The 15949-nt window shown below is 40.9% G+C and overlaps 1 protein-coding gene across 8 annotated transcripts in view; it reads left to right on the top strand.

Annotated features, from left to right (window-relative positions):
* Window positions 1-15949, top strand: part of Pde10a (phosphodiesterase 10A) — a 522815-nt gene that overhangs the window by 404187 nt on the left and 102679 nt on the right. For all 8 annotated transcript variants that reach the window (XM_048805848.1, XM_048805853.1, XM_048805854.1 and 5 more), the window contains one exon: window positions 6451-6479. In XM_048805848.1, the coding sequence (XP_048661805.1) occupies window positions 6451-6479 (29 nt within the window). The remainder of the gene's footprint in view (window positions 1-6450; window positions 6480-15949) is intronic.

The following is a 15949-nucleotide window of genomic DNA, read 5'->3' on the forward strand; positions in this document are numbered from 1 at the left end:
GAGGATTAACTGAGTGGTATCTGAAGGCAGGTAGGATGTGGCTGGAGGAGGTGAGTCCTGGAGGGTGTGCCTTTGGGGTATATATTTTGTATCTGGCAAGTGAAGTCCCTCTCTCTTTCCTGGTGGGATGTCTTAAGCTACTTTCTTTCACCACACTCTTCCACCATGATGTCCTGCCCCAAGGAATGGACCCAGCTGGCTATAGACTGAGACCTCTGACAATGTGAGCCCCCAAATAAACCTTTCCTTCTTAAAATTATTCTTTTCAGGTCTTTCAGTCACTATAATGAAAAAAATATAACTAAAACAGTGATATTTTGACTTCAAACCTCCAGCTTATCTTTGTATTCAGACATCTGTCTTTCATTTCTGCAGTACTGAAGTTTCTGAGATATATGTCTATGCAGTGTTATATTTAGAAATGTTCATTTGAGTTGTTTACTAATATTTGAGGGTTAACTTAAGAGCACTTTATGAAAATTTTTTATAAGTTGAAAGAATATATAATGTCATATCATAGATAAATTCTTGCAGAGAGTTGTATAAATTTTCTATTCGATATGATATGATATGGCTTCACTTCTGTGAGCAAACGTTTTATTCTATATTTATGGTACTCTGGTTGATATAAAATTTTAGAATGAAAATAATTCAGTTCACTTAGGAAGGATACAAACTTAGTATTCATTGAATAAATATTCATAATCACCCTAATCATGCTCATGGATAAAATCACCTACCATAGCTGGGGATCAGGTAGTTGTCATATGTGCAATTGTTCATTCTGCATACACTTATCCAGTGTCCTGCACTGTATTTCATAATTCTAGGCACCAATGATACAGAATTTTGCACATGAAAACACTTTTGCTCTCCTTGAAGTTTCCTCATGTGTGGGTGAGGGGGAGACAGGCAATGAAGTAATAAACTAACACATTGTTCATTATGTTTGAGGCCATAAGAATTATGGGGGTGGCCCAACCCCAATTACGTTAGGGATGGTGAGAAGTGGGGCCAGAGGATGCCACCTGACTCTGTGTTTATGGGCACACAGCTTGCTGTGTTGACTTTGAGCAGCATGCAGCAGCTCAGGTAGGTGGGACTCCTGTATGATGGGAAATTCTTATGTTATTTAGTACACAATAAGAAACGACAGAGGTAAAATGCCGAAATTTCAAAACCAGGGAAACTGCTGGGTGCAGAAACTCGTGTGCCAAGAATTTATGTAAATCTTCTTGAACTTTATGTTGAGCTAAGAAGTTAAGTCACTCACATGTATCTCGTTAACAGTGGAAGACAATGTATACTTAAGGATTGGTTTGGGGGGGGTAGCAAAGCTGCAGTTTATTGAGAGAGCCTACTTTGTGCAAGAACGATGCATTAATCTCATTTTATTGGAACATCATCTTAACTCATTTCACTTTATAACTATGAGAAAAACAAGTTTGGAAAGGTCAAGAAAGCCAATTTTGGTGGGTAAGTAAAGCTGATGTTTGAGAAGAGATTTGCCCCGACTCCAGCTCTAAATCATTTATTTTCTAAAGTATCCTACTTTCCTAACAGGGAAGGAATGTATAAATGTTGAGAAAGGTTAGTTGTCTGTTGTGTGAGAGGATGGACAAGAGGCCTCGCTGGTCTCGGAAGACTTACATTCAGAGCTGCAGTCCAGTTCCGCAGCAGGGACTTCAGTGTTTCCTCAGTGTACCAGCCTTGGAAGACTGCCGCTTGCACACCCTGCCTCTCCCTTCCCCACCACCTGGGCAGCCCCTGGCCCTGCCCTCTGCACCTGAAAGCACTTTCAACTTGCTATGTTAATTCTGAGCCTTATCAGACTTATTGTCCCCTACCTTTAGAATGAAGCTGCAAAGACAAGGTTTTGTTTTATTTTTGTCTTTTTGATCTCTGAGATACTGATTGAAAGCACTAAGAATCATGTGTGGCACCTATATGGTTGGTAAATACTGTTTGAAGGTAGGAAGGTTTGAGTTAATAGGGAGCAAAACCAGTATGGAGCCCTACCGAGGCCAGGCTTGTGGAAGTGTGTGTGTCTTGTGTGTTGTAGATGCCCTGGCGGGTAATTAGGAATGTTAGATACTGTCTATGAAGTGTGGAAGGCAAAGTGAGTTGAATAGTCTTGAAGGACAGCAGTGCAGTGAATGAATCTTTCCAGTGACCACAGACAGGGAGCTGCCTTGGATACATAGTACTTCCCACATGTTACTCCTTGGTATTTTCTGAGAGCAGAGCAGAGAGTCAACCTATCTATGGGAGACTTTGTAACCTTCAGTTAGGTCATATGAATATCACAATTTGGAATGGAAAAATGTAGTTTTCAATCTTAATTTATCACAAAGGCATGAAATGGTCATTTCCCTCTTTTTTCTAAATGATTATTAAAGAAGTTTAATAATCCTTTTTTTTTTTTTTTTTGTACCAGGGATTGAACCCAGGAGTGCTTAACCCCGAGCCAGAGCCACATCCCTGGCCCTTTTATTATATTTTGTTTCAGACAGGGTCTCACTGAGTTGCACAGGTTCTCTGTCAGTTGCTGAGCTGGGTTTGAACTCAGGATCCTTCTAATCCTCACCTCCTTAGTCACTGGGATCTCAGGTGTGTGCCACCATGCCTGGCATACCTTTTCTTAAATTCTTTGTTTTACATCTAATAGTAACATGATTTTCATAGAACTTGAGGTGCAGAGTTTTTAATATTAGATTGCAGCTTTTCCTGATTAGCTTTTTTTTTTTAAGATTATGTTTTGAAATAGTGTTGTATGGGTAGAGTGAAGGACAAATGCAGTGTCCATCCTGTGAGAACCTCTAGGTCAGGTTCTCACAGAGTTCACAGCAAGGAAATGAATGCCTCCTACAGGGCACTCATTTGTTTTTTATATTAAGCAATCAAAAACACCTCAGCCATAATTTTCTGCCTTTGGTTTCCAGAAAGTATATTATCTTTAACTCTTATGTTATATGTTTTCAGACATGATATTTTGGTTCCCTTATCACTATTGACTTTCTTTTTTCTATGCTAATCGTCTGCTTATTTTTTTCTGCTTAGCCTTAATAAGATGGCTTTTATTTTTCCTCATGATAAATGTGACAGTGATGTGCATTTTCTCTGTTCAGGGGATTCCAGAACATCCTTGAACCTGTCAGAGTGCAGGGTCTCTGCTCCAGATCCTGACTGGGTAACCAGGGAGTGCCACCAGTGGTCATTCTCCCACTGACTGGCTGCAGGCCACCCCTGCCTGGGGTGGGTACTGCAGCAAGTAGCACCAGAGCAGGAGTGGGTGTTGGCAGGCTCACACAGTCCCAGCAGCACGGGAACATCTTGGGGCCAACACAGAGAGATGCCACAGGCAGATGTAAGAATTCTGTGGGGGTTTTTTTGGAAGGGCTGTGCATCTTTGGCACCTCCACCTGGTCATGTGCACTGAACGCTGATTTTTTTGTCCTCATGCACAAGGTTGTATTTTGGAATCCATCTATTAGGGAAAAGACTCACTATTCACATTGCAGTTTATTGTGATTATAAAAATTTGGGAATCTGTAGAGGAAAAAGATACTAGTAAAGATGCATATTTATGTTTATGTATGAAGTCTATGGTTGCATTTTTTTTTCACTTCAGACTTGTGAAAAGACATGAAATACTGTAGAAAAAATTTTTAATTGCAATCCATTTGTGTGTATACAAATAAAACTTTATAAAAATGTATACAGCAAGCCAAGGTAAGCTTCTACAATAGTACCGTATTGCCCTCCCCTCTAAAGTGACTGAATTATGGACAGCTTTTCATGTAAATAAATATAAACATTTGCCATCATTTTTAGCCACTGCATTTTTGGATTATGTATCTATATTTTTATTTTAAGTCTTTTCAGAGCCTTTTATAAGGAATATGCTAGAAAATAGCAAGAAAAATATTTGTATATTGTAAGAATAAGAATCTTTTTCAACTCTTTAATGCTTGATTTTAAGTAGATCTTATTTGTATCTTCTATAATAATTTGTTAAACTTATTTAGGTTACTCTGATTTTTTTCTTTCATAGTTTATTTTTCTTAAGGGGTATTTACTTTTGACTGCGATTTTTATAGATCATATAGTAAGAAAATTCAGTAATTCCTTACTGATTCTAAAGTGTATTAGTTAGTGGATTCTGATCCCCAGCCCTAATGAAGTTTGCCTCAAAGCCAAGCACACAGTGAAGAATATGACAAGTGGCCACAGACCTTTGACCAAATTGGTGGCTATGTGAGCATAATAGTATTAGTGTAATCTGAATTTCTTTAAGCTTTGTAATTAAGGTGGATTTTTAGTAAAATCCCATTTTGTATCAAAGGAAAAATCAGCAAATGTGATCACAAAAAGTAATGAATATACACACAATTACAAGGAATTATAAAATACTTAACATTGAGTAGTTACCATGAAAGGTATACCAGTAAGTATTTACCTAAAAAGTTTTTAGTACTTACTGTGAAATCCCTTTGGGGAATGTTTTTTATTTTTTTTTTCCATGAACTATTCTTGCTAAGGCTTTTAGAAATTATTAAAATGATGTTTTGATTGTGGATTCTTTATATGTTTAAAAAAATGAATTTGTCTTTAACAAGCATAGATAAGGTTTTCCTAAAACATAATTTCCTTGCTTATTCATCTCCCTGGAATGCAAGCTGCTGGGAGCAGAGATAAGTGACTGGTGCATACGTTTCCTTGGTACTCACTTGCTGAATGAAACAGTGTTTGTGGAGTCCCTGGGCAGCCTGGGAATCAGTGTCCTCTGTCGTGAGCCTTTTGGTTGCCAGTGAGTGGTTCCAAATCTTATGTCAGTGGAATTTCCTTCTTTTCCATGGTTCTGTACCCTTTCATTTCAAAGCGGGCTTCCTTGCTGGACTGTGTGAAGTGCTGTTTCTGCTTCCAGCTGTCCATTCAAGGTGCAGGTGGAATCTGCAGGGGAGGAAGGCAGCATGGAAGTCCTGGCTTTAGCCCCAGGGTCCCCATGCAGGCTGTGTGGACTGGCAGGAGGAGGCAGTGCTATTGCTTTTCACTCTGAATATACTCTTTGAAGGACAACAAAGGCAAACTTGTTCTGTAAAGGTTCATATTGTTAGGACAGTGTTTCACTTTAAGGCACCTTCCTCTAGTCGGCATAGCCAGTGACTGCAGGTCAGAGCTTTCACCAACAGTGTGTGTGTGTGTGTGTGTGTGTGTGTGTGTGTGTGTCTGTGTGTCTGTGCATGTGCTTTCTAGCATAGACATGATTACTAGGGCAGATACTGGGCTCAGGGACCAGCTTGGAACCTACTAGTTGACAGATGATGTGATTTGGAACTAGATTGTCATCGGTAGGAATGGGTAGTAAGTAGTGAACTTGAGAAGAATTGAAGGATTAAAGAGCAAACAAACATCAGGAATCAGTGGCCAGTTAACATGGACATGAAGAAGGAAAGAGAATAATAACCTTGTCTGAATTCCTGAACCAGAGATGTGGGGCATGTTTTACCCACGCATGCTTTGTGGTGACACAGGATGTGTCAGTGCAGTTACGCTAGCAGCTAGACTGGGGTTGACTGCTAAGGAAGACACAGTGCCCATGAACCTGTAGTCTGTTGCAGGATAATGACACAGTGCAGCACGCCATCATGTTAAGGCTGCCGTCTGGCAAGGAACAAAGAGTCTGGGGAGGCCAGGTTGAACTCCAGTAGCATTCCCTCTCTGTTAGTGTCATACAAATGCTCTCTGGGTCACAAGACATTCAGAACCCGTAGATGGAAAGGGAATCTCTGCCAGCATGTTTCTCACACCCTGTTGATCATATAAGCATCCTTTTTTCCTGTAGCAGCTCCAAGAGAAGAGCCCTTGAAGGGGATAGCGGTCTCATCTGGGCCAGGTACAAGCCATCAGTCTCACTTGGCAGTCAACAGTGCTGTGGAGCTGGTGTGCGCAGCTCAGCTGCTGGGGCCCATGGTGCCGAGAGCACCGTTAGCAAGTGTGGTTCTTGCTGGGCCAGAATGCCTGCAGTTACAGGCCTTATTTCAGCAGGAGAGCTGAGACAATTCCAAGTCTGCTGTGTTGAGTCCTCACAGCACAAGTGTTGTATTCACTGGGGTTGTATCATGTAAAACAGTGCAAGTGTTGAACCCCATCTAGATAATGTATTGCTTAATATGCCTCAGTGTGGCCATATTTTCAGGTACTTTGAAATCTTGAAAAGGTAATCTGGAAATGCCCTGCTGTGGTGATGGTATTTTGTTTTTCCTCTGTAATTAGTGTTTGCTTAGATTTGTTATGTTTAACCTTTATAGTTTTTAAAAAATAAAGTTATAAGATTTTCTAAGAGGAAGCATTGCAAAAGAGCCTTGAATTTGTTGAGAGTAAATGACATGTTCTGAATTTCAGAAACTTCTCAGAGTTTCTAATTGTGTTTTCTCTTTCATCCCTCAGATGAATCAGCTCCTAAAGAAGTCAGCAGGGTAAGTAATGTAAATATCATTTCTACTACTGTTACAGGAAATAAGAATGTCTCTGTACATTTTCTCAGTATTCTAACATGTTAAGGTGTCAGAAAAATTGTGGCAAAAGCTGAGTGCCCTCTCAAAACATCTCTCATTCACACGAAATCATTAGCTGAGTAAGGTTGCAACTTGGAGGCTGCAAGGTTGAGGACCTCTGACAGATGCATTTAGCATGGCTGGCATGTGCTTATGGGGTTTTCTGAATCACTGGCCAATATTTAGAAGTGGAAATACTATAAAAAGAGTTGGATTTCTACGACACTTCCAGAAATACTAAAAGCACCATTTTCATGTCCCAGAGAAATACTTAATGTCGACTTTTGAGATTTAGCAAACTTGAAAACTCAAGAGGGTATGAGGGTTGAAAGCATTCAGCATCTGGATTTAAGAGTGTAAAGTTATTAGTTATTTCATAAGAAAAAAGTCTTCTAAATTTGGATTAAATATTGAAAATAATCAGTTTCAATTATATCAGATGCAACCTAATGTAAGAAATAACTGTTTTCTGTAAGATATAAATTTAATTACAACAGAATCACATATGGAGATTATTTATTTATTTTCTTTATTTTTTAATTATATATTTTTTAGTTGTTGATAAATCTTTATTTTATGTATTTCTAAGTGGTGCCGAGAATCAAACCTAGTGCCTCACACATGCCAGGCGAGTGTGCTACCACTGAGCCACAGCCTCAGCCCTTACTTCTTTATTTTTGATTGTACGAAGGAAAAAATTCTAAAATGATGAGGGGCTGGGGGGCTGGCGGCCAACAGGACTTCCTCTGTCCATAGCAGCCTGACAGACTGATGGGCTTCCCTGTATCCCAGCACTCTCTCAGGTGCTGGCACCTTCTAATTTCACTTCTCTAGAGCTCTGTGTGGGAGAGTTGGTGAGTCTGTGTGCCCCAAGATGTGCGGAGAGGTGAAAAGGGCAGCCCAGGATCTTGGCTTTTGCTAGGAGCAACAAAATAACATTATAAACTGATGTCTGAGGATAAACGGGGATTGGGACAGGTGAAATTGACCAGGGTTATACAATCCTGGGTTCTTGAAACTGGCAAAGTTGCTATATCACATTTTTGAAGCTGTACCAAGCTTTCTATAAACCAAGGGTTAGTAGGAAGAAAACCGCAGTTTATTCATCAATAATCTTTTAAAAAACAGACTCAGTTTCATGTGTAGGGAATGACTAAACTCAGTTAACTCTTTACAACCTTGAGATTTTAGACTTTGTTGTTATTTTTGAGGGAAGTTGGAGAAGGAGTGCTCAAAATAGGCGCTTCCCATCTGAGTGTTTTCCTTCTGTGCTGCTGTATTGATAACAGAGATTAGAATCGCACCTCGGACACCTTTCTTGTGTCAGTGAATTTTCTCTGTTCAGCTGTTTAGTGAAACCATGTCCCTTGGCCTCCGGCAGCCCAGGTTTCTAGCCACAGGACTAGGACTGGCTTTGCTGTGGTGCCCTGTTGTGTTGTGGGGTGGTGACACAACGGGAGCTTGTATCTTGGACGTGCTCTGCTGGGCTTGCTTCCCAGTGATGTGGAGCGATTCTGTCCTCACTGGGCGTCACAGTGCCGCATGGTGTCTTCAGGCCATCAGAAGCAACGGGGTGGAACTATACATAGTGATGTTCTTTGCTCTTATTTTCTAAAATTCTCTTGTGCCAAATTTAAAGAAAGCCCATCTCTGAGAATTGCTCCGTGTTTGAACTGATATCCTAGAAAAGCCTCAGATCTCTGAAGTTTTTGTATTCCCTCATGAATAGGCCCCACTTCTTAATCAATGCTTATTTCACTAATACTCCGGGTTTCATTTTAGAATAGTGTGCCACAGATTCAGACTGGGAATTAGAAATACTGAGGGCCACCTTTTGACGTGTTGACTGGCCACTGGGCTTCTGTTTAAACGCATCCACTGTCAAAAAGCCCCTCTAGAAGGAGGTCCCAGGCCCAAGGCCCGCCATCCCCTCCTGGGCAGCTCCAGTTCCTGTGCAGTTCCTTCTCCCTGGGAGCCAACAGCCTCCCCTTACTGGCCATCCCTAGAGTTGGTTGTGCTTTCATGGAGTCTTACAAAGGCTTGCGTGCAACCTACTGTGTGTATGAGCTCTTAGAATACAGGCAATGTGTTCTTTCTACTCCGGTAAATCCTTTTAGATTTCTTTTCTTCCTGTATACTTCTTTAGGATCTGGGCTGACATTCTTTTGACAAACATATTGTTAATATATTTTTAAAATATGGCAGCTATTACATAATACTACAGACCAATTGTGGTTTGAGCCCAACAAGGTGAGGGGGAAAGATACCTGTCTTGGTTTGGAAGGGGTACACTGTGGGTACAGTTGTAAGGGAGGTCTGGAGGGTGCACTGTGGGCTCAGTTGTAAGGGAGGTCTGGAGGGTGCACTGTGGGCACAGTTGTGAGGGAGGTCTGGAGGGTGCACTGTGGGCACAGTTGTAAGGGAGGTCTGGAGGGTGCACTGTGGGCACAGTTGTAAGGGAGGTCTGGAGGGTGCACTGTGGGTACAGTTGTAAGGGAGGTCTGGAGGGGTGCACTGTGGGTACAGTTGTAAGGGAGGTCTGGAGGGTGCACTGTGGGCACAGTTGTAAGGGAGGTCTGGAGGGTGCACTGTGGGCACAGCTGTAAGGGAGATTAGCTTTTCTAAGAACCATAGGGCATTTCTGTAATTGACCTTTCAGTAAACTACTTTTTTTTTCCTTTTTGTGAAACCAAGTCAGACCTGTGTCTTCTGTTACTCTTCTCCTGTTTTTTTCCTCTCCCTTTGTCTTCCCACCTGCCTGCTTACCTGTCTTTCATTGTTCTAGGGTGCTGGGAATACATCGTGAGCAAAATAGTTTTCTGGTTCTTATATTCTAGAAGGAGCTGGTGGAGATAGTTGAAAAACAGTTTTTGAAATACATTTATCAGCCATTGATAAATAATATGATAAGCACATAGAAGAATGAAGAAGAATAGGGAGATAGCCAGTTATGGTGGATAGGCAATGGTCAGGAAATGTTAATGGGTTGACATTTGAGCAGGCATCTGAAGGGAATAAGAACATCAGCCAGCAGGAGGCAGCACTTGCAAAGGCCCTGAGGTGGCCAGGGACTGATGCCGAGTGAGTATAGGAAAGTGAGTAGGAGAAGAAGTTAGAGTGAAAGAGTCTTTCAGGTTTTACATTCACTCTGTAGCCTTTGGATTTAATTTTGGGAACAGTTGGAAGTCATCAGGGAGATTGTATAGAGAAGAGCAGTGACCTGACTTACAGGTGAAGAGAATTCTAAGCTGCTGACTTGGGAGCACACAGGAGGCAGGGCCGAAATAGCCCTGGCAGGATACCAGGAGTGCAGGCGTGGAGGGGGGTGTCCAAGACGAGGGTGTGAAGGTGGCACGTGAGCAGAGGTTGGCATGTGAGGAAGGAGCAGCTGATGGACTTGCTCCAGGGTGGTGTTTGGGGTGGGAGGAGAGGAAGCAGACTCCCAGACTTTTGGTGGACTGATTCCTTCCACTGCCAATGGGAAAGGTGATGGAGGAGTGGAGTTGAAGGAGGTGGAGAGATCAGCAAGTTGACTTTGAACATATAGACTTTGGCTTATCAGGTGTGCAGTTAAAATATTTAGAAAACGAGTGAGTATGTGATCATGTGCAGGAAAGTTCCCTAGTGGGGTCATGTGGAGCACATAGATGTGAGACTAAACGACCTTGTCTAGGGGGCTTGTCTGCGGAGGAAAGAGTGGAGATCTGAGCACTAAGCTCTGGTCACTGCAGTGGGTGGTGGGAGATGTGCAGGAGCCAGCAGACAGAGGAGGAGAACCAGTGAGGTAGGTGGGACCAGAAGGCGCCCGCATGGGTGTGCTTTGTGTTGGAATCCTGATGGCAGGACTGTACACCCTGCTGAGAGTCTCAGTTTCATTTATGTTGTCTAACAGATCACACATTTCTGTGTTATTTTAAGCCACGCTTTTTAGTAGTTTTTGCTAGTTGTTTTTCTATGCCCTTTAAAAAAAATTATCTTAGGCCAGTGCTGATGGTTAATAATGTGAGATTATGTTGAATGCTTTCTTGAAACCAGCATATTTTGACCAGTCTCATATATTTTTCTAATCATATGTCAACAAATACTAATTCCGCCCCTGCTTTTCTAGGCTCTTGGAAAACATCAAGAAACTAGACAGAAGGAATTCCTGTCCTTGTGGCATTTGCCTTGGGTGGGGATTGAGTCAGAGATCACACATGAAGAGCGCGTGCCTGTGGGGATAGACAGGGGCAGGCCGCCAGGGTGGTGCTGGGCTGGGTGTGTGGCGGTGTGTGGCCTGGGGAGCTCTCCTGAGGAGAGACCTGGGGCAAGTGGCCAGGTCCTGGGTGGCAGGCTGGGGAGACTGCAGAGCCCAGGATCAGCCCCCTCTCTGTGCCTCCCTTGTTCTCATGGAAGCTGCACTCTGAATCCTTCCTGTCGCTGTGAGTGACTCTCACTGCTGTGGTGATAAAGCAGTTCCAGTTTAGAAGTAAGAAGGATTCCTGACAAGAAGGGGAGAGAACACCAACACGAAAGACAATCTGGGTGCCGAGTTGCTTGAGGAAGACAGGTGGCAGCTGGTCTGTGTTCCAAAGGCTGCTGCGGGTGTTCTCTTGACACGCTCATGTCCATAGTTGTGAGGGAGAAATCTGAGCCCATTCTCACTTTTCTTAGTAAAATGGTTTTTTTTTTTTCATTTCTAAATACTTATAAAAACTATCACTTGCTCTTATAATATATGTAAATATTTTAACTTTTATTAACTTAGCCAAGTATCCAGGAGCTTTCTCCACCATGGTAAAAGACGTTCTTTAGTTCACAGTCTTCTTACCTTCATTTCCTGGTGCCTTGATTCTCCCCATTTGTTTCATTCTCTTCAAGATCACCAAGTACCTGTCTCTCCTTTTCTTCTGTTCTTTAAGTACTTATTCTAGAAACACTCACATTTATTCTGTGTCGTTGACTTGAACTTCAGCATAATTCCCTTGTTTCTGTTTCTAATTTCACTTAAATTCATAATGGCACTTTTAATTAAAATCACATATGTGTTTGGGTGATTCTCTTCATTTCAGCCTGTCTTAGGATTGCGTTGACAATCTCATAGTGTTCATTCCACTTGAATTTTCTTGAGAGAGTTCACAGCAAATGCTTTCCCAGAGTTCATCTTGCATATCTCCTTCCTCCCATGTCGTCCCCACTAGCCTTTACCTTGTGTACACTGGTGTAACACTCCCATCTCAGGTAGTTTGGGTACACTTTAATCTTTTTCAATGTAGTTATATATGTCAGAGGAGGCATTTGTTGATATGTGTTTAGTGTTTGTCCCTGAATGACATTAGGTCTGCCACTGTACGTTTTCCTCATCTGTTTTGACTGTTCGTGTCAGTGTCCTGTCAGACACTGTTGGAGGGCTAGATAATGCGGTTCAGTGGCACCACTTTATTTTAGAGTGACTGATAAAGGAGTCCCGTGGGAACTCGAGATGTGGACATTCCCAGAAGGGAGTTATCACTTTGATTTTTCTCTGGGTGGACTGAAACAAACTGCTCTACTGGAATCCAGAGTTCATTATCTTGTCTTCATTTTAACTTGGCCTAGACAGAGTGACTGTGTCCATTTCATTTAGTGTTTTGTGTGCCAGGTTAGCGGGATGCTCAGTTCTCTGGGTGACTCATGAGGCTTCTCTGGGTTTCCGCTCAGTGTGTTTGTGTTGTGGACCCAGCCTAAACTCACGTCCCGCTCCTACGACATGAAACTGCATTCCTTTGTCCCTGCTTTTCCTCAAATATTAGTTACTTACTTTAATAGACAGCATCTTTTTTTTTTTTTTTTTTTTTGAGGAAGGGGAATTTTAACTAAGCTTTTGGTAAGCCCTTTTCACTTGGGTTTTGTTGGTGTACCATACAGCAAAGGTGTCTTGAAACTTAGGGCATGTGGCAGATATAGTCACCTGGTGTCATCCTATTTTCTTCTTGTATTTACTTTTCTATGGTTATATAGTGAATTGAGGGAGGAGAAGGTCATAGATTGACAAATATGAAATAATTGCTTTTCCGGGAGGTAGCCAGCCTTTTTTTTTCTGTGTGGTAATAACATATCTGTTTACTGTACCTAAGAATTAGCTATTTGCTACTCACAACCACACACCTACAGATCAACTTCACACTATGTGGTAATCATTTCTGTCACGGGAAGAAGTGTTCCCAGGAGGGAGGAAGGGTCCAGTTTAGGGCAAGAAGGAAACAAATTGCTCCTGCCTTTCATATTTGAGATGAGGGGGGATTTGCTGGTGGCAGGAATTCCCAACACAGCAGGAGGGTTTTCAGCAGGGAGAGAGAGGGGTGCCAGGGCAGTCAGATGGGTGCACACAAGGAGCAGCGAGGGATGAGGCCCTGGTGACACTGACCTTTGTGATACAAGGGAAGCACCAAGATGTGTCAGCTCAAAACATTCATACCCTTGCTGACTCTCTTTCTCTATCTTGCTTTTTCTTTGTTCATCTCAATGTCAGAAGTGTATTTAAAAGTTTCCTTTATAGATTCTAGTTTATTTGAAGTCATTGCTTTGTAATGACGATGTTACTCAAAAGTTTAAATCTAAGAAGGGTGCCCAAATACTTACAGACACTGACAGTGGAGTTGGGACCTCATTCAGCCTAATGAGAAGTTGAATTAGGTTTCTTCTTTAACTTTCAAAATGTGTTTACTGTAAATTCCAACTGTAAGAGCAATACTCTGCTTTACAAAGAAGGAAAAAAGTTTCTATGACATTGAATTTTGCTTCTTTGTGGTGTATTTCTGTACTTTCACACATTTTTCTCCTTGCTGTACAAATCCTTTTTTATGTACTTGTTTGATCGGTAGACTCATTACTTGGAAAATCAACCATTTTTGTTCAACCATTTTAACAGAGTATTGGACCCTGAGGAGTTGGACGGAGCTTCCTTACTTGACATCCATTCTCAGAATGCAGCCTATGAACCTTGCAACTGCAAGGCCCAGGGGGGATCCTGAGGCTTTGTTGCTTCAGCTCTTTCAATCCAATGCAAGAGTGAACTCTGTCATTCCCCAAATGAGAGGATTGATATAATCAACTCCCTCATACAACTTCAAATGAAGCTTCAGCAACTTCTGATTAGCTGTGATCATAATTATGCACCATGTCTAATCAGTCATTGACGATGAAATTTAGAATTTATGGAGTTTCTGTATGAATCTGTTTGGAAAGCAACATTGTGTTACTAATTTGAATGAATGAAAGACTTCAAAGCAAAGAATACCTGTGCCTTGAAAAAGTCATTAAGCCACTGAAAGACTGTGTGGGTGAGACACTGCCAGTACGTGATTCTGAACCCTGTCACCTCTTCAGTGGCGGTCCTTGTCCTTTTCATTTTGTTTTGTCTGTCAAATATGCGCTTTCTTTGCTAATGGGGCTGGTCCTTGCTTGGTAACACAGGCTTGATGAGATTTCTTCACAGGAAGGTGGTCTCGACTTCTTTTCTTCACAGATGCCCCAGCCCAGGCCCTGCCTCCATGACTTAGGTCACATCTTCCTCTGTGCGTTCGTGAAGCCTGAGCTCAGCCGACAGGAGCCCCTTGTCGTGTTGGGCTGCACACCAGTCTGCCCGCTCAGCTGTCTGCTTACTTCTGCACCTGAGGTTAAGTGTCACACTCTGACTCACCTAGGGAGGCCCCTTCCACCACCTGTGCTTTGACCCAAGTTGTCCACTTTGTCTGGAGCTGCTCTCATTCAGTTAGAGTCATTCGTACTTGCATTTTTTTAAAAAAATCAAAACTGTGTCTTTGAAGTATTTTAAAAAGTCAGTAAAGTCAGTTGTGAATATTTCTTCTGGCCTCTTTTGCACAATATGTATTTACATAGTAGTAATTACAATACGTATGCTATTTTCATTTGATTTTCTTTATAATTTACATAATGCCGTAAACATTTTAATCACCTTATGCAGTCTTCATATTGTCTTTAATGATTAAAAATATCCCACTGGGTTTCTGTGTCACAATTTTTCACTTTCTCATATTGCTGTTATATCTTCTGACCCTGAATAACTTATCTTTTTGTGCCTAGCACATCTCACTTAACACAGTGATCTTTAGTTTCATCTAGTGTCTTTGCAAATAGGATTTAATTCCTTTAATGGTTGAATAGTATTCAACTGTGTATGCAGACCACCTTTTCTTTGTGCATTCATCATTGATGAACATTTAGGTTTTTTCATTACTTGGCTGTTTTGAATAGTGCTGCAGTAAACATGGAGTGCAGGTGTCTCTTCAACATGCTGACTTCATTTCCTTTGGCTGTATACCCAGAAATGGAATCCTGAATCCTATGTAGTTCTCTTGTTAGTTTTCTGAGGAGCCGCCATTCTGATTTCCATAGCGGCTATACTAATTTACATTTTCACCAATAGTGTGCAACTGCTCCCTTTATTCCACATCCTCACCAGTGCTTATTGTTTGTCTTTTATGATAACTATTCTCATTGGACTGTGATAATATTTCATTGTGGTTTTGATTCACATTTACTTGATTAGTGATGTTGAACATTTTTTTATCCCTTTAGTCATTGTGTGTCTTGAGAAATGTCTGTTGCCCATTTTTGAATCAAGAGTTTTTGTTATTGAGTTGTTTTTTTTTTAATTCCTTATGTATTGGGAACATGTTCAAACAAAATATTAGGTATAAGGAACATGAGTTCCTTATGTAACCCCTTGTCAGACATGCAGTTTGAAAATATTTTTTCCTATTCTCTAGGTTGCCTGTATTAATTTTACAAACTAAAAGGAAATGTTTTAAAAGCAAAGGGACATATTAATAAAATATGAAAGAAATTCCTAGACCAAAATTTAAAATATAGAGGTGATTAGTAAGGCTAATGTAGTTACCTAAGTAGATCAATAAAATAGACTAGTTTTACTTTTTTATAAGAAGTAAAAATATACAATCATTTGGAATGAAAAAGGGAATATAAATGTAGATGATAAGGAGATTATTAGTTATTTAATAGGTAGTACTATAGCCTCGTATATTAGAAAGTTTAGATGACATGGTTAGTTGAGGAAATTATAAATTATCAAAGTTAATTGAAGAATAATTAGGAAACCTCAATACACTGTTAACCAATGGAAAAACTTTTTAAAAATTAGAGAAAACCACCTAAAATCTCGGACATTCCTACATTGCATAAAGTCTATATTTCAAAAACTAGGTAATGAAGTCATCCCAGAGAAGATTACTCCTGATAGAAAAACTAGAGTACTGTGGGGGAAAAAAAATTACACACCTGAGTCCCAAGTTTTCGATTTTGTGAACATGATAAATATTTCAAAGTTACTACAAGTGGTATGTTTGTTGCTCAGTTTTAAGTTTTTATAGGTGTTCCACATATGGGATGAT

The sequence above is a fragment of the Marmota marmota genome, unplaced genomic scaffold (genome assembly GCF_001458135.2).
Source record: "Marmota marmota marmota unplaced genomic scaffold, marMar, whole genome shotgun sequence".
Lineage (NCBI taxonomy): Eukaryota > Metazoa > Chordata > Mammalia > Rodentia > Sciuridae > Marmota > Marmota marmota.